The 23,892-nt window shown below is 51.9% G+C and overlaps 1 protein-coding gene across 5 annotated transcripts in view; it reads right to left on the bottom strand.

The window, feature by feature from the left end:
• Positions 1–23,493, bottom strand: part of BRD1 (bromodomain containing 1) — a gene marked incomplete at both ends in the record, with an annotated part of 41,165 nt that extends 17,672 nt beyond the window's left edge. For 2 of the 5 annotated variants that reach the window (XM_080705213.1, XM_080705217.1), the window contains 5 exons: positions 776–1,088; positions 1,677–1,805; positions 1,913–2,044; positions 4,672–4,828; positions 22,127–23,493. In XM_080705213.1, coding sequence (XP_080561339.1) covers positions 776–1,088; positions 1,677–1,805; positions 1,913–2,044; positions 4,672–4,828; positions 22,127–23,493 — 2,098 coding nt within the window. The remainder of the gene's footprint in view (positions 1–775; positions 1,089–1,676; positions 1,806–1,912; positions 2,045–4,671; positions 4,829–22,126) is intronic. The other 3 variants (XM_080705215.1, XM_080705214.1, XM_080705216.1) reach the window with 3 other exon arrangements.
• Positions 23,494–23,892: the final 399 nt, after the last annotated feature.

Genomic DNA, 23,892 nt, shown 5'->3' with positions numbered 1-23,892 from the left:
CAGGATGCCACAGCCCACCGGCCGTGGAGGGCGAGGGCGAGGCCAAGCTGCAGCAGTCTAAGTCCAGTCCTAGCACTGGTCACAAATTCATCAGGAGAAAGGCCAAGAAACCAGGAATGAGACCCGTGAACCAAGGAGCCAGATGCACTGTGATTTTTGCTAACAACTTTGAATTCAGGAAAGCAGTGCCTTGAGGTACCCCACCAGCCCATCTGGCCACTCACAGCACTCAACAAACAGTAAGGAGGCTCGGCAAGCGAGGGGCAGCAAGGTTTCCCAGGACCCACCCAGAGACAGCCTTGATCAGGCAGCCACCGCATGTCCCAGAAGCACAGGCCAGGCTGGGATCAGGAGGGCCGGGAACACACCATCCTGGGCCTTTCTACAACATGCGCGCGCGGTGAGGTTAAGTCAGGGCAACACCGGGGGAGGGCCTTGCTTTTGTTCTGGAACTGAGGGCTGCCGACAGCCCTCCCAACCTCAGGACACTGTCAGAGTGGACCAAAGCCCAGTCGGGTGTACGGTCCCAACTGAACCCTTCTTTGTCGGTATCACTGAGACCTGGGCTGCTCCTGGCCCTGTGTCTCTCAAGTGGACATCTGAAGTGTGGCAGAGCCCGAGTGCGAGGTGCTGTGTGCGAGGCAGAGAAAACACCAACAAAAACACAGTACTCAGTACTGTTTACGCTGATCACGCGCTGGAATCCTAATACTGTGCACAGTCTGCTGGGAAGAGTATTCTCCCGCCTCTCCTGGCCACGGTGCCCAGTGCTTACCGTCTTCCCAGGAGAAAGGCCGCCGAGGGGCCGCGACAGGCCGCTCGGGCAGGTGCATTCCCGAGGCCTCTTCCAGGCCGATGCTGTCCACCTCGCGCCGGGCCTGCCTCAGAACAACACCTCCCTGATCTCGCAGCCTCACTGCGGCTCTATAAAACACGGTGTCCTTGGCATTGTACTTCATGCAGTTATCTACAATGAGATTAAAATCCTCCTCAAACGCGTGGAGGTTTTTATACCCTTGAGCTTCTAGCCGCTTCCTCATTGTGCCAAAGTCCATGGGGTGTTTAATGTGATCCAGATAATCTGGTACCTAATTTTTGGGAGGAAAATAATCATTTACAAACTAAAACAGGATTCAACTTCTTCCACAGTATTTACAGAGCCAAGCATATTTAAGAACCACACACAGCAGACTATCTTCACACGGTTAACAAGTGTCAGCCGTGAACCCAGATCCCTGCAGACCTCCCGACTGAGCCCCTCTAGCTAGCACAATGGCAGCCAAGGCGCCAGCCCGAGGCCGAGTGGAGCCGCCAGTGGCCGTCAATGCTCACAAATGTACCATCTTGGATGATTAAAAATGCATGTGGGGGCGTGGTGGCGCACGCTTGTAATCCCTGTGCTTGGGAGGCTGAGACAGGAGGAGCACAGGCTCAAAGCCAGCCTCAGCTGCTTAGTGAGGGTCTCAGCAACTTAGTGAGACGCTGTTTCCAAATAAAGTATAAAATAGGGCTGGGGTGTAGCCTAGAGGTAGAAAGCCCCTGGGTTCCACCCCCAATACTACAAAAAAAAATGCATGTGCCCATTTAATAAAAGTAAAATTAAGGTCAGCAGCCCTGCGCTTCCCCTAGCTCCGCTGAGCAGCCAACCCACACACACCCAGTCAGGGCAGACGTACCTCCTTGAGACTCACGGGCTGCGCGAAGATCTTGGCGGGGTCCTTTTCCTGCAGCTGCTCCAGCACAGAGCGCAGCAGCACCGTGAGCGGGGTGAGCCGCAGCTCCAAGGCCATCTGCTCCACCTTCACCTGCAACCACACACATGCTCAGCACAGGGGCCCAGCCACCGAGGCCTCACCCGGCCCGGGGCCCCCGCCGCCCCGCCGCCCCACCGCCCCACCGCCCGAGGCCGCACCTGCTCGCGCTTGAGCTTCTCGCGCTTGCGCAGCAGCTCGATGAGCAGGCGGGCGCGCTCCAGGTCGTGCCGCAGCCGCTGCCAGTACTTGAGCTTCTCCTTGGCGGCTCGCATCTCCTCGTCATTTTCTCTCTGAGGAAATCAATTGGGGCGTCCGTCGGTCAGGCCCAAGGCGGCTCCTGCCAAGGCTCCAAGGGCCCCTGCGCTCCATGCGTCTGTCTTGACGGGCCCTGGAACCCACCTTGCCAGAGAGCCCCAAGACCGTGAGGCAAGGCGGGGCGGGAGGAGCCAGTGGAGCCAGGGAGCAGAGGGGCTGGAGACCCGCGGTGGGCGTGGCAGGGAGGTGAGGACGCAGGAGCGCGTGGAGACGGGCACCTTGGCCCCTCTATCATCAGCAGCTGTCTTCCCTGGCACATGGCCAGACCTCCCTGCTCAAGGGCGGGCCGGTCGGCCTGGCCACGTGGGGGCGCCCTGGGCTCCGCAGGCTGAGGCGCCATGGCCACCCACACTGACCCACGACCTCAAGAGGGTCCTCTCACAAGCAGGCGGGGACAGGAGGCTATATCACAGGGAAGACTTGCATCCTTGACAACCGCTGCCGAGTGTTCACCAAAAGGCCAAAGGCTCCAGCCAATGGCAGGCAACCATAACCCCACGTAGCCCACCTTGCCAGTCAAGGCACCCTCAGCCTCCTGCATCTCACCCAAGCAGGTCCCAGCTCCACTCCCTCCCCAGGCTCCTCCAGGCTGCCCGCACTTCCTACTCCTGCCCGCCAGGTGCACCAGGCAGGACCTCGGGCCTCATCCACATACACCAAGGCACTGTCATTGCATCTGGAATGCCCATGCTCCGCCTTATGGCGCAGGGACTGCACTCCTGCCTGCAGAACCGTGCAGACGTGGCTGGGGTCTGGGGCACACAGTGGCAGGGCATGAACCCCTGGAGCGTGTCCTTCTCCCTGGCCGCAGGATGCCCTCTGTGCACAGGTGCGTCAGCCAGCGGTGCCGGGCTATCCCCACTCCCAGGGAGGCCCTATCTCCCGTGCTGCTCTGCCCGACTCCCCATCCCTCAGGCTGCGGTATGTAGAATCTGGGCCCAGGCCACCAGCCTGCTTGTTAAAGCATCCAGGGTCTGAGGGTCAAGAATCATTGATCCCAAACTGCAAAGAACCCGTCTTCACAGCTAAAAAAAATTGCAAACAGTGTGGGGTGGGAGGCAGGAGAGACAGGACACACAGGCTGGCGCAGGTGAGGGAACAAGCCCAGCACCCACGCCCCATGCAGGTGGCTCCCGACCCCCAGAACAGCATCAGCACCCGCCCAGCACAGCACAGAGCAGCGGCTACCTCAACGTTCCTCTACGGTCCTTCTTTCTTTTCATTCTTTTTTTTGTTTTTTGGTGCTAGAAATTGGACCCAGGGCACTCGACCTCCAAAATACATCCCCAGCCCTTTTTATTTTGAAACCACGTCTTGCTAAGTTACTGATGGCCTCAAACCTGCCACTCTCCTGCCTCAGCCTCCCAAGTACCGGGGTTATAGATGCACACCACTGTGCCCGGCTATGTTGCTCAGTATTTTTAGGCAATGAATCGAAACTAACAACATTGTGCACATAACCAACACCAATAAATACATAAAAATGTGGATTTGGTAAACGACTCCCCAGAGCATCTGAAAACCATACTGCTCAACAGCTGGAAACAGATTTCTGAGAACATCCGCCAAAAGAACACTGGCCTAGAAACCACTGTGGAGAAGTATCTGGTTCCCAAGGAGCCCTTCTTGTGCATGTGTGGATATGCCAAATTTACTGGCTCCAATAAAGAAATGCTGTCGGTGGCAGCAGCCACACGGCAGCAGAGCCGGTGGCCAGCTCTCCCGCAGCCCGTTGCCTCGCCTCGGACAGAAGCGCCCGTGCGCAGCAGCCTCCGCTACTCCAAGCCCCTGCTTACTCTGCTCGTGAGCGGTCTCTTTTCTGTGCCCGTCAGCTCTGGAAGACGGCACCGAGGTCCACAGAAGTGAGTGACTGCTGAGAGAGGAGGCACGGTCGCAGTGGTCCTCCTAGCCTCTGCCTTAGCACGGGCGCCTCTGCTGCCGGCTGCCCGGCCGTGAGCTGTCTTGGCACCTCCCTCCCAGCGCCCTTCCTCTCGGCTCCATCTAGCCCAGACCGAGTGCCCACAGACCGCATGCCCTCTGCCCTTCCCTCTAGGCTGCTGTGCAAAGGGGATGAGCCCCTCTTCTCATGATGCCGCCATCCCAGAATCAAAGACCAAGCCTCGATCTGCCAGTGGCCACCTGCACCACACACTCCACTCCAGGGTTCATCCCCAAGGCCCCCTTGCCCGGGTCCCTCTCCTCCAGGCCCCGGGGCTAAGTGACCACCCAGGGGCCTGCAGTACTGTGCGTTAAGTACACGAAAGGCAGCTGAAAGATGAATATCTATGTCTCAACACCATAGGGTGAAAAACTCAGGAACTAAGAACATTAACTGAGCCTCTACTCGGCTGCAGGTGCTTAGCACCCAGGGGTACCAGCTTTCCTGAGCACCGCCCTCCAGGGCTGGCAAAGTACTAGCAGAGGAAGACACTGCCTGCACTTACGGAGTGACAGGAGGAAGAGCAACCCAACCCTGAACACAGAGGCCAGGGGGACATGTACCCCCCTGCCCACAGCTCACAGCCAGGGTCAGCCTGCACCAGGCGCCCTCCCCTGGCTCTGTGCCCAGCGCTGGGCGTGGGCGGGCAGGGCACGCACATACCTGCTGGGTGCTCCTCTGGGACTGCAGACTGGACTGCAGGCGCCGCAGCAGAGGCGCGCCGTTCCTGGAGAGCCGCTTGAGCAGCCAGTAGCTGTGGGCCCGCTCCACAAACTGCTTCTTCCGCTGGATGGCCACCTGGTTCGCAATCCTATTTAATCTAAAACAGGGAAAAACTCGGAGTTTAGCAGTGCACTAAAATGTTTTCATCAAGGGAGCTGAAATGAAGTCATTCATACTTGAATCTTCTAAGACACACAACATTTCTACTATACTTGGAGCCGTGGAAACCATTCACACTCAAGCTGTTTGAAGATTTCATCCATTTTTAATCTACCAAAATATTTACCAAATTAAACATTAAAAAGTTAGCCAGGTGTGACAGCACACGCCTATACTCCCAGTAATTGGGAAGCCAGGACAGGAGGACTGCAGGTTCGAGGACATGCTCAGCCAACAGTGAGACTCCGGAGGGAGGGAGGGGAGGCTGAGCAAAGCTTTAAGCATGTATAACCCTTTGGGTACAACCTCTCCACAGGCCTGCAGGGTCCTGGCTCACTCTCACAGCTGGAGATGGAACCTGAGCCCTCAAGGACAGGTTGAACAGGGACAGGAGTTTGTTCTCACTAAAGGACAACTGGCCTCTCTAGTCTTCTGAGAAACTTCATCCTTCTAGGGACTTTGAAATGCAAAATGGTAACTATACCTGCATGAGCGGGAAAAAGTCTCCTTTAAAACTCTTAAAAGCTGACCAGGGAGCATCCCCCCCCCCCCCACCCTTGATTACCCTTCCTGTTGGGACCAAAAAAAAAAAAAAAAAAGGCTCATCAATTTGCCTCACAAGGACAGTGAAAATAACAAATCCAATCATAAATCAGAACTTCTACCACAAATACAAAATGCAACACAGCGTTCCTCATTATGCATCCAGCATCAAAAGCCATCGGGCTGCCCAAACTGGGACTTTCAGCTCCCAAACCGCCAACTACACAAACTCCATTTCTTTATAAAGCGCATCATCTCAGCTACTTCATTACGATAACTGAAAACTGATAAGGACGTCTTTTCAAAAGCACACAGAGGGTGCTTAGGGGAAAAGGAGGAGCAAGCCCCACACAAATCAGGTGGCACTTGGTCCTGGGGGACGGAAAGGGCTGTGCAGGGCTTCAGGCTGACACACTGGTGGTTCCAAGGACGCTGGCAGCAGCGGCGTAGTGCTAGAGACTGAACCCAGGGCGTCCTGCCTCTGAGCTACGCCACCAGCCCTTTGGATGTTTTGTTTTTGAAACAGGGTCACTAGGTTACTGACAGTCTAAGTTGCTAAACCTGGAATCCATCCTTGAACCCCCAGTCTTCCTGTCTCAGCCTCTGAAATACTGGGTTATGGGTATGCACCGCCACACCCCACTTACAGAAACTTCTTAATGCACCCATCTGTTTATAAACTTTCTGATCTTGTATTCCATTTTTTAAAACTTCAAATATGAGATTAAAATAAATATAATCAATTTCCTCAAGCCTTTCTCAATTCAGTGAATAAACAAGGGCCTTCAAGAGAAAGATTACAGGACAGCTTTGGTGACAGAGCCTTGGCAACACAGCCAGTGGTGACATCATGACCACTTGTCCAAAGTAGTCTAAGCCTTCTGCAGATCTGGGCTACCCACTGTGAGCTTTTGGAGAAAGTAAAAAGCTAAAATAAAGATCAGTAGATAAACATCCGTTTGTGATTTCTGGAATAACAATTTTTATAACACTTGTGGGGAAATTTAAAATATTTTTAGTACACTGCTACAACAAAAACCGTTTTTATACAATCGACTTCTAGATGTGACCAATGTTTCCAGCACTCATGTCTACAAAAACAAATTAGAAAGAGAACTAAAGACGAATCAGCCTTATCCTAACAGCAAGTAATATTTGTCATGAAAAGGCTCACTCGGTGTGTGTGGTGGGTGGGGTACTGGGGACTGAACCTGGGGTGTTCTGCCACGAGCTACATTCCCTAGCCCTTTTTACTTTAAACAGGGTCTAAGTTGCTAAGGCTGACTTCAAACCTGAGACCCTCCAGCCTCATCCTTTCAAGTACTGGGATCACAAAGGTGTAAACCACCACACCCCGCCTAACTTGTCTGTTTAAAACCCCACCAAATGTCACTTCAGGTTAAGAATTCTCAACTTGCACAATAGTTTTTTGTTGTTGTTTTTTGTTTTTTTTTGGTGGTACTGGGGGGGGAACCCAGAGGCTTTCTACCTCCGGGCTATACTCCCAGACCTATGTTTTTTATATATTATTTGCAAACAGGGTCTCACTAAGTTGCTGAGAGCCTCACTCAGTAGCTGAGGCTGGCTTCGAACCTGCGCGATCTTCCTGTCTCCGCCTCCCAAGCGTGGGGATTACAAGCGTGTGCCAACATGCCCAGCTGCACGACTGTTTTGTTTGCATGTGTACTAACAATTTTACCACCACCACAATCAAGAAGAAACCTCAGTGCTATTGAGTGGAATTCTACTGAGTAGAATAGGGTGCCTAGCAAGAGCTCATCAGGACAGAGGTCAGTAAGAAGCAGCCCTAGGTGGATGCCACGTGCCAGGTGATGAATGCCAGGCCAAGAGCCAGACTATGCCAAGTCTACCAAGCATCCTTCAAAAGTAACATGTCAGCCGGGCGTGGTGGGAGGGTTAGCTTGGGAGGCGGAGACAGGAGGATTGCACGAGTTCAAAGCCAGCCTCAGCAACTTAGTGAGACCCTGTTTCCAAATAAAAATTTTAAAAAAGGGTCTGGAAGTATAGCCCGGAGGTAGAAAGCCTCTGGGTTCCACCCCCAGTACCACCAAAAAAAAAAAAAAAGTAACATGTCACTTCTAATATCCCAGAAATCATACCTCTCCACTATTTGGCTCTGGAGTAAAAAAAAAAAAAAAGATAGATTCCAGCTCAGAAAGTGCTAAGTACTTTTCAAAACAAATTTGGGAGCTGGGCATGGTGGCGCATGCTTATAAGCCCGGCATTCGGGAGGCAGAAACCAGTGGATCGCAGTTCGAGGACAGCCTCGACTACTTAGTGAGGCCCCTTGCAACTAAGTAAGACCCTGTTTCAAAAACTAAAGAATAAAATTTAGGGCTGGGGGTGTCACTCAGAGGTAAAATGCCCCTGGGTTCCATCCCCAGTACCGTTAAAAAAAAAAAAAAAAAAAAAAGGGATTCAGTGCAATGACACGCATCTTTAATCCCAGCTACCCAGGAGTCTGAGGCAGGAGGATCCCAAGTTCAAGGCCAGCCTGGGCAATTTAGCAAGACTCTGTCTCAATATTAACCAAAAAAGAGCCAGGTGTGGTGATGCACACTTGTAATCCCAGTACTTGAGAGGCTGATATAGAAGGATCCGGGTTCGCAGCCAGCCTCAGCTACTTAGTGACACCCTTTGCAACTCGGTGAGACCCTGTTTCAAAATAAAGAATAAAATAAAAGGCTGGGAGTACAGCGTGGAAGTAGAATGCCCCGGGGTTCCATCCCCAGCACAGCAAAAAAAAAAAAGGGGGGGGGGGTCTAGGCATACAGCTCAGTGGTAGAGCTCCCTTAGATTCAATCCCCAGTTCCAAAAAAAACAATTTGGGGGCTCACGTGAGCAAGAATCTGAAGAATTCTGAAATACAGAGGGGAAGAAACGGAAGCGCGCCCTCCTGTCTACAAAGACTTGGGCTCCCGTCTCAGTGTGGATACACGAATTACGAGGAAACAGACTCCAATGAGAGGACTGAGAGGCACAGGCACCTCTGAGACACACAAGGAGGCCCGGAGGCTGGATCAAGATGCAGAGAAGCCGAGCGCCTGCTCGCACGGTCCCGATGTCACGCTGGGGAGAACAGAGACGAAACGGGTAGTGGGGGCCAACAAGGCCCGGCGTGCAGGGCTGCTTGGAGGGCGTGGAGGAGTCCCAGACACCAGCAACACAAGAGCATGGAAACCACGAGAAGTGCTGGAACGGAACCTGAGGCTTGGAGACTACCAGGAAGATGTCAGGACTGTGGGCGTGGGCGCACGCTTGTGATGCCAGGAGGCGCAGACGGAGGATTGCACGGCCAGCCTCAGCTACTTGGTGAAGCCCTCCGCAACTCAGTGAGACCCTGTTTCAAAATAAAGAATAAAATACAGGGCTGGGGGTATAGTTCAGAGGTAGAATGCGCCCCTGGGTTCCATCCCTAGTACCGCAAAAAAAACAACACAAACAAAAGACGTCAGGACTGAGCTGGGAGTGCTGCTCAGTGGCACCCAACACTGCACAAAATACACATACACAGGACCCCAACAAAACCAAAACCCTGTCAAGGGGAAAAGACTAGCAGACTCTGCCCCAGTCAGGTCAAAGACCAAAACAATGCAAGGGATAGGAAGACAAACCAGAAGCCAAATGAAGTGCCTAGGAGAGCTGGGCGTGCGGAGCATACCTGTGATCCTAGTTACAGGGAGGCTGGGACAGGATCACAGGTTTGAGGTCAGTCTCAGCAACTTGGCAATGCTCTCAGACATTAGTGAGACCCCGTTTCAAAATAAAAAATAAAATATGGCTGGGGGTAGAGCTCAGAGGTAGAAAGCTCCTGGCTTCAATCCCCAATGCCACCAAAATAATTTTTTTTTTTTTTTTTTTGTGGTACTGGGGTTCCTGGAAGCCCTTCTACCTCCGGGCTACACTCCCAGACCTATTTTTACATTTTCATTTTGGAAACAGGGTCTCCTAAGCCAGCGCGCGTGGCTGGCTTCGAACCTGCGCGATCCTCCTGTCTCCGCCTCCCAAGTGCGGGGATTACAAGCGTGCGCCACCACGCCCGGCCCAAAATAAATTTTTAAAACTAATATAATCATTCACCTTTATGCCAATAAATCTGAAACTTGTAAATTGTAAAATAAATCTGCAAGAAAATGATTTAGCAAAACTGCCTTGTGGAGAAAACAGATATAATAATTACTTCGGAAATAAAAAGATTTTAGAAACTGAATCAAGAGTTTAACGAGTCTTCGGAGTAGGAATTGAAAGAGCAGGAAGCATGACAGAGAAGGGCACAGCCAGCTCCTCAGGAGGCACGGGACCAAAGCACAGTGGTGGCGCCCGGGGCCGCAGCTCCCGAGCACGGGAGCCCGTGTCGGCAGCCCCGACCAGGGAGGGGGCCAGGCACAGAGGCCTGACCTGAGCCTCTCAAAGGGCGAGGCGCGGCCGGCAGCACCAAACCAGGAGTGCCAGGAGCTCCCACGAGAACAGCAGGCACGGGAGGACCGCCGCGGGCACAGGAGGACCGCCCACCAACAGGTTCGGATGCACAGCTCGGGGCGGGGAGAAACGACACACTGCCAGAGGCTGACCGTCACAGAGAAGGTCTGCTAGGGCGGGGAAGACGGTATCGCACATTAATCAACCTCAAGCAGTGTCAAGCCAGCGGGGCTGGGAATTTCCAGCTTTCCAGGAAAGTCTGTCAAGAAACCTGACAGGATGACTCCAAAGTTGAGAAAAATGCAGTCCCAATCCAGTCAACGCCACCCATCATCTCACCCGGGACACCGAGACTTGGCTGGGAGGCAGGGCCCTCCAGGACAGGCCCTGTGCCACAGCATCACGGATCCCTAGCACAGGCAGAGGATCCACGGTGAAAACGGAGCTCACCTCCACATGGGTCGGTTAAAGACTGGACTGCGTCAGGAGTGACTGCTGAGCACGTCCACGTGCTGGCCGGGGACGCCCGGCTCCCACCGTGCTGGAGGGAGGCCAGAAGGGACGGCCAAGGGCAGCGGGGGCCCAACTGGAGCTGCCGCCACGAAGCCTATTTATTTATGTATTTTTTGGTGGTACTGGGGGTGGAACCCAGGGGCTTTTCTACCTCCAGGCTATACTCCCAGACCTATTTTATACTTTACTTGGAAACAGGGTCTCACTAAGTTGCTGAGAGCCTCACTCAGTAGCTGAGGCTGGCTTCGAACCTGTGCGATCCTCCTGTCTCAGCCTCCCAAGCCCAGGGATTACAATCCTGCGCCACTGCGCCCGGCAAGTCTTTATTCTAAGCAGACATAACGAGCACAGGCAGGCCCGACTACTACTCCCTGATGGTGGGGACACCCTTGCCTTCCTCTTGCAGACCAGGCTACCAAGGCCCAGCAGCTGAGCCCGCTCTCTGGCTTTGCCAGGCGTCCTGGGAGGGGCCGGCAGCCCTTCAAGACACTGCACAGTGCCGGGGCAGGCCAGAGGCAAGATGAGTCTTCCAGGGGGCTGCACAGCCCCTCTGCAGCCAGACGTGCCATGGCCTTGCCAACAGGCCATCTCAGCTCCGCCGCTAGCAGACCCTGACGAAACCCAGTGCTGAGGGCAGGGAGCCCTGGGCACCTCACCCAGCCCCACCTGGCCAAGGCGGCAGCGTGCTGTCCTGCCCCGACCGCCCACCCACCGCATGCGCCCAACACTCACCTCACTGAAACACCACAGGGCAGAGCACTGGGAACGCAGGCAGCTCGTGGAAGAGAGGCCCGTGTGAGGCAGACGGCCGCAGTGACACAGGCCTAGGCGGCCCGGGAGATGCTGCGGGCTCGTCCCTGGGTGTGATGTGGCACCACGGCCACAGATGCACAGTGCCAGGCACTGAAGCGCCTGTCCAATGACCCAGGACTGACGCAACGCGTGAGCAACCAAAGAGAAACAAGAGCTTTGCAGGGCGGCACACACAGGCAACCCCACCTCAGGAGGCTCGGGCAGGAGCACCAGTCGGAGGGCAACCAGGCAAGTAATGAAGACCTTGTGTCAAAATGAAATAGCCTAGACTCCTATCAGACACATCCCCAAGGCAGGGAGAGAGAAGGAGCACGAGGTGGACACCCTAAACTCTGAAAACGGCTAAGCTTCCAAGGACACCATGAAGAGAGGCAAAGGTACACCAAGGCAGGGCGATTCTAGTACTGAGGAGGCTGAGGCGGGAGGTTCGCAGGTTTGAGGATGGCCTCGGGAACTAGTGAGACTCTCATAGACCTAAATCATTTCAAAATAAAAATAAAATAGGGCTGGGGATATAGCCCAGAGGTAGAAGCCCCAGGGCTGAATCCCCAGGACCACAAATAATAAAGATATACGGAATGCAAAGGTAGGAAATGCTTACAGATATAGCTGATAGAAGTCTAGTATCTCAACAAAAAGTCAGGTAACAAAAAACAAAGGATCACAACAGACTTTCCTCCAAAGAAAACACACAAATTGCCAACAAGTACAATAAGATGCACTCAGCACTCTCAGCCATCAAGGAACTGCAAATCAAACCACCACGAGTTATTACTTCGCACCATCGGGCGGCTATGACCAGAGACGGCCGGTCAGACGCAGAGTGGCCGCTGCTTTGAAAATCAGACTGGCGGGGCCTCAGACCATTAGGACCAGCAATCACACTCCCAGGAACATCCTCAAGAGAAGACGAAAGCCTATGTCCACATAAAAATTGGTACAAATGTTCAGAGCAGAACTGTTCACAGCAGAAAAGCAGATCAAGCTGCGTATCTGCCAACAGATGAGCAGATTTTTCTTAAAAGTGTAGATTTCTTTTTAAATGGGGCCCAGTCTTCTCATGCCAAGGATGTTAAGTACATACAACAGAATATTATTCAGTCATAAAAAGGAATCCAGCAAAATCCATGTACAACATGGGAAGACCTTGAAAAAGCCATGCCCAGGAAAGCAGACAGGCACAGAAGGACAAATAATACAGAATGCCGTTGATTAGAGACCGCCCAGAACAGGCTGCCAGCGCCAAGGAAGGGAGAAGGGGACACGCCGTCTTTCTGGAGTAATGAGATGTTCTAAAATTGGTTGTGTAGCTGGGCGTGGTAGCACACTTGTGGTCCCCGCGCTTGGAAGGCTGAGACAGGAGGATCGCACAGATTCAAAGCCAGCCTCAACTACTTAGTGAGGCTCTCAGCAACTTAGCGAGACCCTGTTTCCAAATAAATTAGAAAAAGGTCTGGGAGTATAGCCCGGAGGTAGAAAGCCTCTGGGTTCCACCCCCAGTACCACCAAAATAAATAAATAAATAAAAGTAAAATAAAATATAATTGGTTGTGTAAAAAAATGCACAAAAGCCAGCTGAAAATTTTATGATGTGTAGATTGTATTCTCAGTAAATCTGTTTTAAAAAGAACTGATAAGCCGGGTGTGGTGGCACACACCTGTATCCCCGTATATGGGAGGCTAGCATGCAGTAACTTAGCAAGACGCTGTTTCGAAATTTAAAAATAAAGTAGGGCTGGCAGGGTGGTTCAAAGAAATCTCCTGGGTTCAATCACAAGCAAGCGTGTGTGCGCGCGCACACACACACACACACACACACACATCTATAAAGAGTACTAACAAATTTTAAGTCTCTCCAAAATTATTCAAAAAATTTAAAAAATATTACAAACTTGTTTTTATGACTGAACAGAAATAAAGACGAGCCTGCTTACTTAAAAGAGCATTCTTTGTGTGTGTGTGTGCAGTGGCACTAGGGATTGAACGCTGAGGCATTCTTTCGCTGACAATTGCCCCTGTGCCTTGTTATATTATTTTTGAAACAGGGTCCATCAGGTTGCTGAAACCGTCCTGAAACCTGTGACCCTCCTGTCTCAGCCTCCAAAGTCCCGGGATTACAGGAATGCACCACCACATCTGGCTTAAGAGTTTATAAAATCCTATACGCCAAGGGAAGCCCAAGTGCTGTGTGCGTGTATGTCATTATCACTACGAACTACATTAAGATGTTGAGACTTAACACACCAATAAAAGTAAAAAAAAAAAAAAAAAAAAAAAAAAAACCTTAAGTGCCCTGTGCAACCTCAGCTGAATGCTTTCCACTCAACTCTCCAGGCACATCTAGGCATCTTTTTGTGTGTGTGTGTGGTACTGGGGTTCCTGGAAGCCCTTCTACCTCCAGGCTGCACTCCCACGGGCTACACTCCCAGACCTATTTTTTAACTTTTTTATGTGGAAGCAGGGTCTCTTAAGCCAGCAAGGCCGGCTCCGAACCAGCGCGAACCTCCTGTCTCCGCCTCCCAAGCGCGGGGATGACAAGCGTGCGCCACCACGCCCGGCACATCCAGGCATTTTGATGGGGAAAACCTGCCCAGACTGTCATTCCACAATGTCCACAAAGATAACACAAGAAGATTCATACTGCATTACCTCAGTCTAGACAGAAACAAAAATCCCAGATCTATGCAAAAAACCACAAGTGCTAATTTTAAAGAATACACTACACTAACAAAGCAAGTTACCTGCAAAGAAATCTAACAGGTGTTTGTGTGTCTGTTTTTTTCCTGAAGACTAAACCCAGGGGCATTCTATCTCTGAGTTACACTCCCAACCCTACCTTATTCTTTATTTTGAAGCAAGGCGTAAGTAGCCGTGTGATCCTCCCATCTCAGCCTCCCAAGTACTAGGATTACAAACATGCGCCACCACGTCTGACTAATCTAATAGATTTTTAAGAGAAAGCCATGAACTTTTGCTGCGATGTTAAGGAGGTCCTAACAGCAGAGTCAAGCCACACAAGACACACTTGTGTGTCCTGCAGAACACTGGCTGCACAGGAACACGGACAGTGCAGCAGCCGCCTCGGCTGCCGCCCACCTGCTTCACAGGGAAGAGGCTGGGGTTCGTAGCCAGTAACCCGAGGAGGGATACCGCAGCCCACCTCCCCTCACACCACACCCCCCAGGCCACAGCGTCCCAGAAGACCAGCTTGTCCTGCAAAGTGGCCGGAGCACTGACAGCTTGGGGTGTGTGAGGGAGGTGAAACTGGGCCCCTCATGCCTTCTTAACAATGACGCCCATTAGGCCCAGCGACCTCTGGAAGAAACACAACTTTCTACCCCACTCTGTGTGGGAAAGGACTGATACGACCAATCAGACTTCTTCCATCAGACACTATAAAACTCTGGTTATGGTTTTAAGAATCAATACACAAGCTAAGCATGGTGGCACATGTCTCCAATCTCAGTACTTGGGAGGCTGAGACAGGAGGATCGCAGGTTTAAGCCCAGCCTCACCTTAGCTGATAAGTTGGGTCCCTCCTCCACCTGCTCTCACAGTGGAACAGGAAGCGGAAGCCAGAAGCGGAGATATCCCGAGACTCGAGACTCCAAACATCGCGATGCTACAGATGTCGCGAGAATCTGCATGCCTATGACACATCGGGGCTTCTGATCCCCCACGTGACTCAGCCTGTGCGCAACTTTCCAGAGGCCTGGCCCCACGGCCCGCTGACTCTCTGGAGGGTGCTAGGTCCGAATAAAACAGCGGTCTCTGATAACCCGGTTGGTGTTTTTACCTCCCTCCTAAACCCCGGAACTCTATTTTCACCCTAACATTAGCAAGACCCAAAGCAACTTAGTGAGGCTGTTTCAAAATAAAAAACAATAATTAAAAATAGGGCTGGCGTGTAGCTCAGCGGTAGAATATCTTTGGGTTCAATCTCCAGTAGCTCCAGCCCCGCAAAAATTACGTATATGCTGAATGTTCATGGGTGGAATTGACTGACTAGGACTTTCTTCTAAACCATGGAAAGGGAGGAACAGACCAGGGAAGATTGCAGGGTGCAGAAACTTTTTTTTTAAGAATCCAGGGGCATTCTACCTCCAAGCCACACCCCAGCCCTATCTTATTTATTTTTAAACAGTCTGAATTGTGGAGGGCTTCACTAAGTAGCCTGCTCGAACCTGAAACTCTCCAGTCTACTGGGATTACAACCCAGGGCCACTGTACCCAGCTGGAGCAGGAACTTTTGAAACTGAGTTGCAGAACAGGTCTAAAGAGTTACAAATTTAAAAAGAACTTTTTACAAATGTCACTAAACTGAGAAAATAAGCTAAACCAGGAGGGCAAGAGGTACCAGGACTGGTATGCACAGTGCAGCACAGGGCAGCAGCAAGCCCTGCCCAGGCTGTCCGCAGCTACCAAGGCCCACTCTCAAGAACCCTCGGCCTCCACCCCAGACAGGGCTGCAGAGGTGCAGGGCCACGCGGGGAACACGGGCACAGCCACCCTCACGCTGAGGGTCCTGATAGCACAGCACCCATGGAGGAGGGAAAACAGAACCCAGTCCAGAACATGTGTGTACATACGAATGCACCCGTCCCAAATTCACACCAGCGCCACGTGAAGACGGGAGGGCTGAGAGTACCACAGGCTTCCAAAATGACTGGTGTGCTGTACTTGATAAATCAAAGTAGTCTCTAGCAGCTGGGTGTGCTGACACGTGCCTGCAACCCCAGCAAAAAAAAAGGAACTTTCTTCTTTAGACTTTCCTTATTTTTTCCTCTGATTTTAAGTCAGAGTCACACACTATAATTCAGTCAATGACTGAGCATAAATATAAAGGTAGTCTCTTAGTGGAGCTAAAGATCTCTTTTTTTTTTTCTTTTGGTGGTACTGGGGTTCCTGGAAACCCTTCTCCCTCTGGGCTACACTCCCAGACCTATTTTATACTTTTTTATTTGGAAACAGCAATCCTCCTGTCTCTGCCTCCCAAGCGCAGGGATTACACGCGTGCGCCACCACACCCAGCCCCTGCCTTATTTTTTATTCTTTATTGTTTGGTGGTACTGGGGATGGAACCCAGGGGCCTTCTACTTCCGGGCTACACTCCTAGACCTATTTTATATTTTTAATCTGGAAACAGGGTCTCTTAAACCAGTGAGGCTTCGAACCTATGAGATCCTCCTGTCTCCGCCTCCCATGCGCAGGGATTACAAGTGTGCACCACCATACCAGGCCTAACTTTTTACTTAATATGGTCTTACTATTTTTACTTAATAGGGTCTTACTATGCTGGCTGGTCTGGAAGCTCCTGGGCTCAAGCACCTCTCCTGCCTCAGCCTCCTGAGTGACTACAGGCATGTGCTAACCAAATCCAGCGTTAACATCCTAACCCAAACGTACGAGGCGACAGCAGTGTAAACAAACCTACTGCACTGCCAGTCCTGGGACAGCACAGCACACGGCACTTGGTAATGAAAACAGACCACGCGTACTGGCTTGTGCCTTCGCTTGTTGTTTGGTCTCCCAGCCAGGTGCGGTGGCACACGCCTGTAACCCTAGCACTTGGGAGGCTGGCGACAAGAGGACCGCCAGCTTGCAGCTAGCCTCAGAAACTGAGGCCGCCTCAAAATAAAAACAAAGAGAATGCAGCTCAGAGGCAGAATGTGCTGAATTCAATCCCCAGTACCACAAAACAAATAATACAGAAATAAAGTGATCTCCTTCTACTTACAAAAATTTTGAGTAAAACAGCATGCGTGTTACACTGGCAGCTGACTCACGCGGCTCGTGTTTAGCACGTGACGCCCGAAACACTCTAGGTCTGTGTAGGCACCATGCGAAGGTGGCACAAGTACAGTGGAAGTCACCCAAGGGTGCACCTCTCAGAACACAGCGTCACGAAGCAGCAGGTGACCGTTCCTGTCTTAGAAAGCTTCTTAGAAATAGAGGAAGACACGGCAACCAAAGGCATGAGTCTGAGACACTGGAGCTCAGAAGCTCTGCAGCTGGGCCAGGACCAGCTCTGCCAGACCAATCAAGAAACCCACATCCAGGCTTAGGAGACCCTGTTTCCAAATAAAAATGTAAAAATAGGTCTGGGAGTGTAGCCCGGAGTAGAAGGGCTTCCAGGAACCCCAGTACCACCAAAAAAGAAAAAGAAAAAAAAAAAGAAACCCACATCCAGGCGCGGTGGCGCACGCTTGTAATCCCAGCATTCCGAGGCAGAGACAGGAGGATCACGCCTCAGCTACTATTTAGCCAGGCCCTTTACAACTCAGTGAGACCCTGTTTCAAAATAAAGAACAAAAAAATTGGGCTGGGGGTGTAGCTCAGAGGTAGAATGCCCCTGGGTTTCACCCCCAATACTGAAGAAAAATAAAAGAAAAGGAAGCCACAATGCCCTCCAAGGTAGAACACAGCACTCAGCCATGCCGGGGAAGGTCCAAATAGGGCTAGGGCAGGTGCCACCAGACAGCTCCCAAGGAGCCACCTCCAGGCAGCCACCAACAGAAACAGTGCCTCCCAGCACCTACCCCAGACAAAGTTCCTGAATGGGTGGGCCACGCAGGGAGACCCTTAACCAGACCCACTGCATGCATCTGTAATCTCAGTACTTGGGAGGCTGGGCTCAAAGGATCGTAAGTTTAAGACTAGCCTCAGTAGCTTAGTGAAACCCCCAGCGACTCAGCAAGACTCTGTTTCAAAACAACAATAAAAAGGGCCACGGGCAGCCGGGCGTGGTGGCACTGCTTGTAATCCCAGCATTCAGGAGGATGAGACCAGAGGATCGCGGTTCGCAGGCAGCCTCAGCTACTTAGCGAGGCCCTCCACAACTTAGTGAAACCCTATTTCAAAATAAAGAATAAAAATAGGGCTGGGGGTGTAGCTCAGAGGTCAAATGCCTCTGGGTTCCATCCCCAGACCCCCCCAAAAAAGGGTCAAGGGTATATCTGGGAAGGAGAATGTCCCTGGGTTTGATGTCAGTACCAAAAGAAAAAAAAAAGGCCAGAAATATCTTAGATCTGATCTCCAGAATCTATGGCTTGGAGAAATTAAAAGCAATCTATAGCTGGGTGTGGTGGTGCATGCTTGTAATCCCAGCACTTAGGAGGCTGAGACAGGAGGACAGCAGGTTCTGGCCAGCCTCAGCTACTTAGTGAGTCCCCCTGCAACTTAATGAGACCTTGTTTCAAAATAAAGAATAAAAAATTGGGCTGGGGGTATATCTTGGAGGTAGAATGCCCCTGGGTCCAATCCCCAGCACCACAAAAAAAAAAAAAAAAGTAATCTGTGTGGTTTAGAAATGTTAAACATTGCCAGGCATGGTGGTACACGCTTGAAATTCCAGCACTCAGGAGACTGAGACATGAAGATCTCAGGTTCGAAGCCAGCCTCAACTACTTAGTAAGGCTCTCTGCAACTTAGTGAGACCCTGTTTCCAAATAAAGAATAAAGAAATAGGGTCGGGAGTGTAGCTCAAAGGTAGAATGCCCCTGGATTCGATCCCCAGTACCACCAAAAAAAAAAAAAAAAAAAATGCTAAATATTAAAATAAATAAATAAGCCGGGCTTGGTGGCGCATGCTTGTAATTCCCACACTTGGGAGGTGGAGACAGGAAGATCGCACAGGTTCAAAGCCAGCCTTGCTGGCTTAAGAGACCCTGTTTCCAAATCAAAAATATAACAATAGGTCTGGGAGTGTACCCCGGAGGTAGAAGGGTTCCATCCCCAGTACCACCAAAAAAAAAAAAAAAATTGAGGAAACCCTTTTTTTTCTAAGATGTCCTAACTGCTTAGATGGCTGTGTCACTTACACACCAGGAGGGCCACCCTAGGCTGGCCTGCCCAGAGGCCCCGGGAACACAGCCTAGACAAGTGCACGTGGCATCCCAAGGGCCATGCTCGCACCCAAGGCCTTGCAAGAATGGGGCTGCAAACCTGGCTACTGACAGCAGCCAGTAAACCTCAGCCTCTAGCTACAACCAGCACTGCGCAGGGCAGCCCCCACACCCCCAAGTGGGGCCGACGCCAGGCAGCCAAGAGGTTGAGGAGCAGCAAGGTGGCCTGACACGCCTGGACCTCCCTAGACGTTGAGCAAGCCACACCGCAAGGCCTGCGCACACACACCTCGTCAGGCGAGCATTTCGTCTCTACTCAAAGCTCAAATGTTTCTTCCTAAATTAGATTAGGTAAAGGAAAGAAAGAACACAGGCCCGGCTGGACCTCTGGGTGGACGCTGAGCCCCGGCTACCAGGGACCACAGGCGCCCCTGCTCCCCATCTGCAGAGGCTTCCCCTGCCCAGTCCACCGGGCACTCTATGCTCCCAAAACCTTCATTCTGGGGACCACGGCCAGGGCATGGGGTCCCAGCAAGCCCAGGGCCAGAGAAGGGAGCACTCTAGACTTTTTGTTCTTAGACTGCATTTTTGTTTCTTTATTTCGATTTTGGTAAAGCTGAAATTGTTCAGTCTCTTTAAAGCTCTTGATACAATTTTGTCCTTTTTGACTCAGGCAAAAATCCCAGTGAAACTGTCTTTTAAATCAAGCTGACTGAACTGCAAACATGCCCTTGGTTTTGCAAGGAGTCTGTCTGAATGAGAGATTACAAGCACTTCTTAGTCACTCGAGTTTGCGAATTCTATAGTATGTGCGCTTTATGAAAAGACAGACTTCGTCTAGAGAAAAAGTCAGCATTAAAGTAACATTTACACAGCTCTAACTGCGAATACAAAGTTGGTGCTCACTCCTCTTGCGATGAAACCTCTCCCCTAGTGGCAGGCAAACCCCTGCACGCCTCCCACCCAGGTGGTGGGCTCGCGTACCCCTGTAACAACACCTTCATCACAGCCTGCCGCAAAATATGAACATCTACTGAGAAAACAGTGGCAAAGGCTAATACTCAGTGCTAAAGACAGATCCTATGTTAATAAAAAGATCCTCAAAGTCTGTAATTTTCTTCTTCTTTTTGCAGTTCTGGGGATAAAACCCAGGGGCATTCCACCTCCGAGCTATACCCCCAGCCCTATTTTTTTATTCTTTATTTTGAAACAGGGTCTCACTGAGTTTCAAAAGGCCTCACTAAGTAGCTGAGGCTGTCTTTGAACCGCGATCCTCCAGTCTCAGCCTCCTGAATGCTGGGATTACACGCATGTGCCACCACACCCGGCCTTATTTTTATTTGGAAATAGAATCTCCTTAGGCCGCTCAGTCTAAGTTGCTGAGGCTGTCTCAAACCTATGGTCCTACCATCTCAGCTTCCCAAAATAATGAGATTGCACCCAGTTTTTGGTTCATTTTAAGATGGAGTCTTGCTAAATTGCTCAGGCTGGCCTCAAATGTGTGATCTTCTTACCTCGGCCTTCGCAGCGGGCTGGGATTATGGGTGTACGCCACCCTGCTCAGCTGCAAAGAGTTTTTTTTGGGGGGGTGGGTACTGGGTATGGAACCCAGTGGCATTCTACCTCCCAGCGACACCCCCAGCCCTATTTCTTATTCTTTATTTTTGAAACAGGGTCTCACTGAGTTGCAAAGGGCCTCACTGAGTAGCTGAGTCTGGCTGCAAACCGCGATCCTCCTGTGTCAGCCTCCCGAATGCTGGAATTAGAAGTGCGCACCACCACGCCCGGCTCGGGAAAAGTATTTTTAAAGATAAGGGAGCCAAGCCAGACGTGGTGGGCACGCTTGTCATCCCCGCGCTTGGAGGCTGAGACAGGAGGATCGCAGGTTGGAAGCCAGCCCCAGCTACGAGAGCAACTTAGGGAGACCCTGTTTCCAAATCAAGTACAAAACTGGTCTGGAAGTATAGCCCGGAGGTAGAAAGCCCCTGGGTCTCACCCCCAGTACCACACACACAAAAAAAAAGATAAGGAGCCAGTCATGGTGGTGCATCCCAATACTTGGGATTGCAGGTTCAGTCAGCCTCGGCTACTGAGTGGGGCCCTCAGCAACCAGCCTGGTGAGATCCTGTTCCAAAAGTAAAGATTAAAACTAGGGCTGGGGTGCAGCTCAGAGACAGAATGTCCCTGGGTCCCATCCTCAATACCACAAAAAAATAAATAAGAACGAGTTCAAGGTAAGAGGAGTAAGTCAGAAAAAAGACACAAGTTGGGGTGAGGTGAGATCAAGGCAGACAGAGGGGATTTCAAAGAGCCCCGGGTCACAGCAGAGTGGGATGGAGCAAACTCCAGCCTCCAGGAGCTTGGAAACTGCACCCTCGGCCAGGAAGCCCTTCTGTAGACCAGTGCTTGCAATACTAAAGAAACTGTCAGGAAAATGAGAAAGAGCCTGGCAATGGCACACACCTGGAATCCCGGGGCTTAGAAGGCTAAGACAACAGAATCAGAGGTTTGAGGCCAGCCTCAACAACTCAGTGATACCATTTCAAAAATAAAAACTAAAGAGAGCTAGAGGTATAGCTCAGAGGTAGAATGCCCCGGGTTCAAGTCCCAGTACAAGAAAGGAAGGAAGGAAGGAAGGAAGGACGGACGAACTGAGAAGACTGCTACCCTCTCCCTCCCCATGGTTGACACTCTCAGAACGCCCTTGTCATCTCCACTTCAGGGGCAGCTGAAGCATTTCAGATATGGTTCTTTAATGTGAGATGTGAGCTGTACTTGATTGTGCTAAGGACATCAGCAAGGCGTGGGCTGCCCGAGACCCAGGCTCTGACTGAGCGCACACACGAGCCTGGCCATGTTCGCCATGAGCGTCTGGCTCATCCTGTAGGCCAACTGGGCACAAAGGAAACCCGAAATCCTCTTGTCTACAGATTAAAATTTTTCACAATATCTAGGCCCCCGGAGCACAGCGCATTTTAGGGGACAATTAGAAAGTGTGGTGGCCCCTGGCAGGGCTCCCTGCGGGCAGAACTCCCGGCCCCAGGCCCGCGCTGCAGGTGCTGCCAGTGCTCGGTGGAGCTTACCTCTGAGGGGGGATGTAGGGAGCGCACACAGTCGGCAGGCCCGCACAGGGCTCCGCCAGCGTTTTCTTAGCCTTTTTTGCTTTCTTCCTGACCTTTGATGTGGACCTGACCGTTTTGACCGAACTGTCTTTTCGACAGACCCCATTTTTCATTTCGACATCCCCGTAAATGTTCAGAGGCCTCCGGGTACAGCCTGGAGGCGTGTGGACGTCACAGTACGCGGTCTTTCTGACGGAGAAGGTGGTGCTGCCGCCGGCCAGTTCCTTCACAGGCTCCATCTTCATGTACAGGCCGGCCTTCTGGGCACAGGTTACGTGGAATGCCGTGTAGCAGTTCGCTTTGTGGCACTGAATGCAGGCACCCACGCCCTTCTGCTTACAGAGGTAGCACGTCAGTTTCCACCGGGCCGGGGGGATGTTCCTCACGCCATCGATGGGCTCGATGAAAACCGTGTTGGCGAAGCCGACCTCTGGGATCCACAGGGCACAAACCACGTGTCCCCAGCGGTCATCGTCTGTCTTTTTGAAGGCACCGCCCTTGTTGGGGCACAGCACACAGTCGGCGGGCCGGGCCCGGGACTGCAGGCAGTGGCGGCACAGCCACTGGCCCTCGGGGATGTAGGGCACCCCGTAGCACTCCTGGTGCACAGCCAAGTTGCACATGTCGCAGAAGAGGATCACGTTGCTGTTCTGACACTCCCCGTCCATGCAGATGCAGCACACGGCGTCCTCGTCGATCAGGGACTGCTGCTCGCCCTGCTTCTGGTTCTCGCAGTACGACTCCTTCTCAAAGCGGTCCATCAGGAACTCAAACATGTTCTGCGACACGGCAGAGACGCAGTCGCCCTTCCGCTTCTCGTTGACGATCTCCAGCCAGGCGTAGTCCTCCTCGTCCATGTCGTACTCCACCTCGTTGTCCAGCTCCTCTGCCGACTTCTCGATGAACTTGTAGTACACGGGGGGCCTCCTGGGCGCAGACGGGGGACTGTACTCCACAATCCGCACCTTGGGCTCCGGAAGGGTGCTGGCCGAGGCCGGCGTGCCGTGGGTGCTGGGGAGGGCCTCATTTTTCTTTTTGACTCTGTTGTTTTTGTGGCGCTTAGTTCTTAGGCAAACGGGGGGCCTCTCGCTGTTCTCTTTATTGCTGTTGCATTCGCTCATCTCTTGAGCTGTGAGGTCATCTTCTAATATGATCTCCAGAGGATCAAAAATACTGATCCGATGCAGGCGCCCTTCAATTTCTATCTCGACCATCCTTTGGGCCTGAGCGTACGTCAGTGTCTCTCGCGTGGGGGAGTGTTTAATGCTGCACGGGGAGGAAGGATGCCTCGCTGCAGAGCCTCGATGACATCGTCCTTTCCTCCTCATTTGGCAATAATTACCTAAGGTAAAGCCAAAGGAAAAGTGAGCTCCATGCAGAGGCATACAGGCTTGAGAAAACCATCAGAGTACTCTTGGGCGGCACTCACCAACTCCACACCCCAAAATGAAACATGCACAGCGAGTTTCCAAACTACCTCTCCCAGGACTCACGCGTGACTCCCAGGACCAGAAGGAGGGAGCGGCAGCAACGGGAGGCACAGGGCTGCCGCCCTCAAGTCCCTGCTGCCTCCCGCCACACCCCCGCCCAGCACCTTTTTGTTTTTTATTTTATTTCAGGTCTGGGGATGGAACTCAGGGGCATTTGACCTCAGAGCTACACCTCCTGCCCTGTTTTTTATTATCTTGAAACGGAGTCTCACTAAGTTGCAGAGGGCCTAAGTAGCT

This window comes from Muscardinus avellanarius (genome assembly GCF_963383645.1).
Source record: "Muscardinus avellanarius genome assembly, chromosome: 11".
Classification (NCBI taxonomy): Eukaryota; Metazoa; Chordata; class Mammalia; order Rodentia; family Gliridae; genus Muscardinus; species Muscardinus avellanarius.
This window is presented reverse-complemented; position numbering and strand designations above follow the sequence as displayed.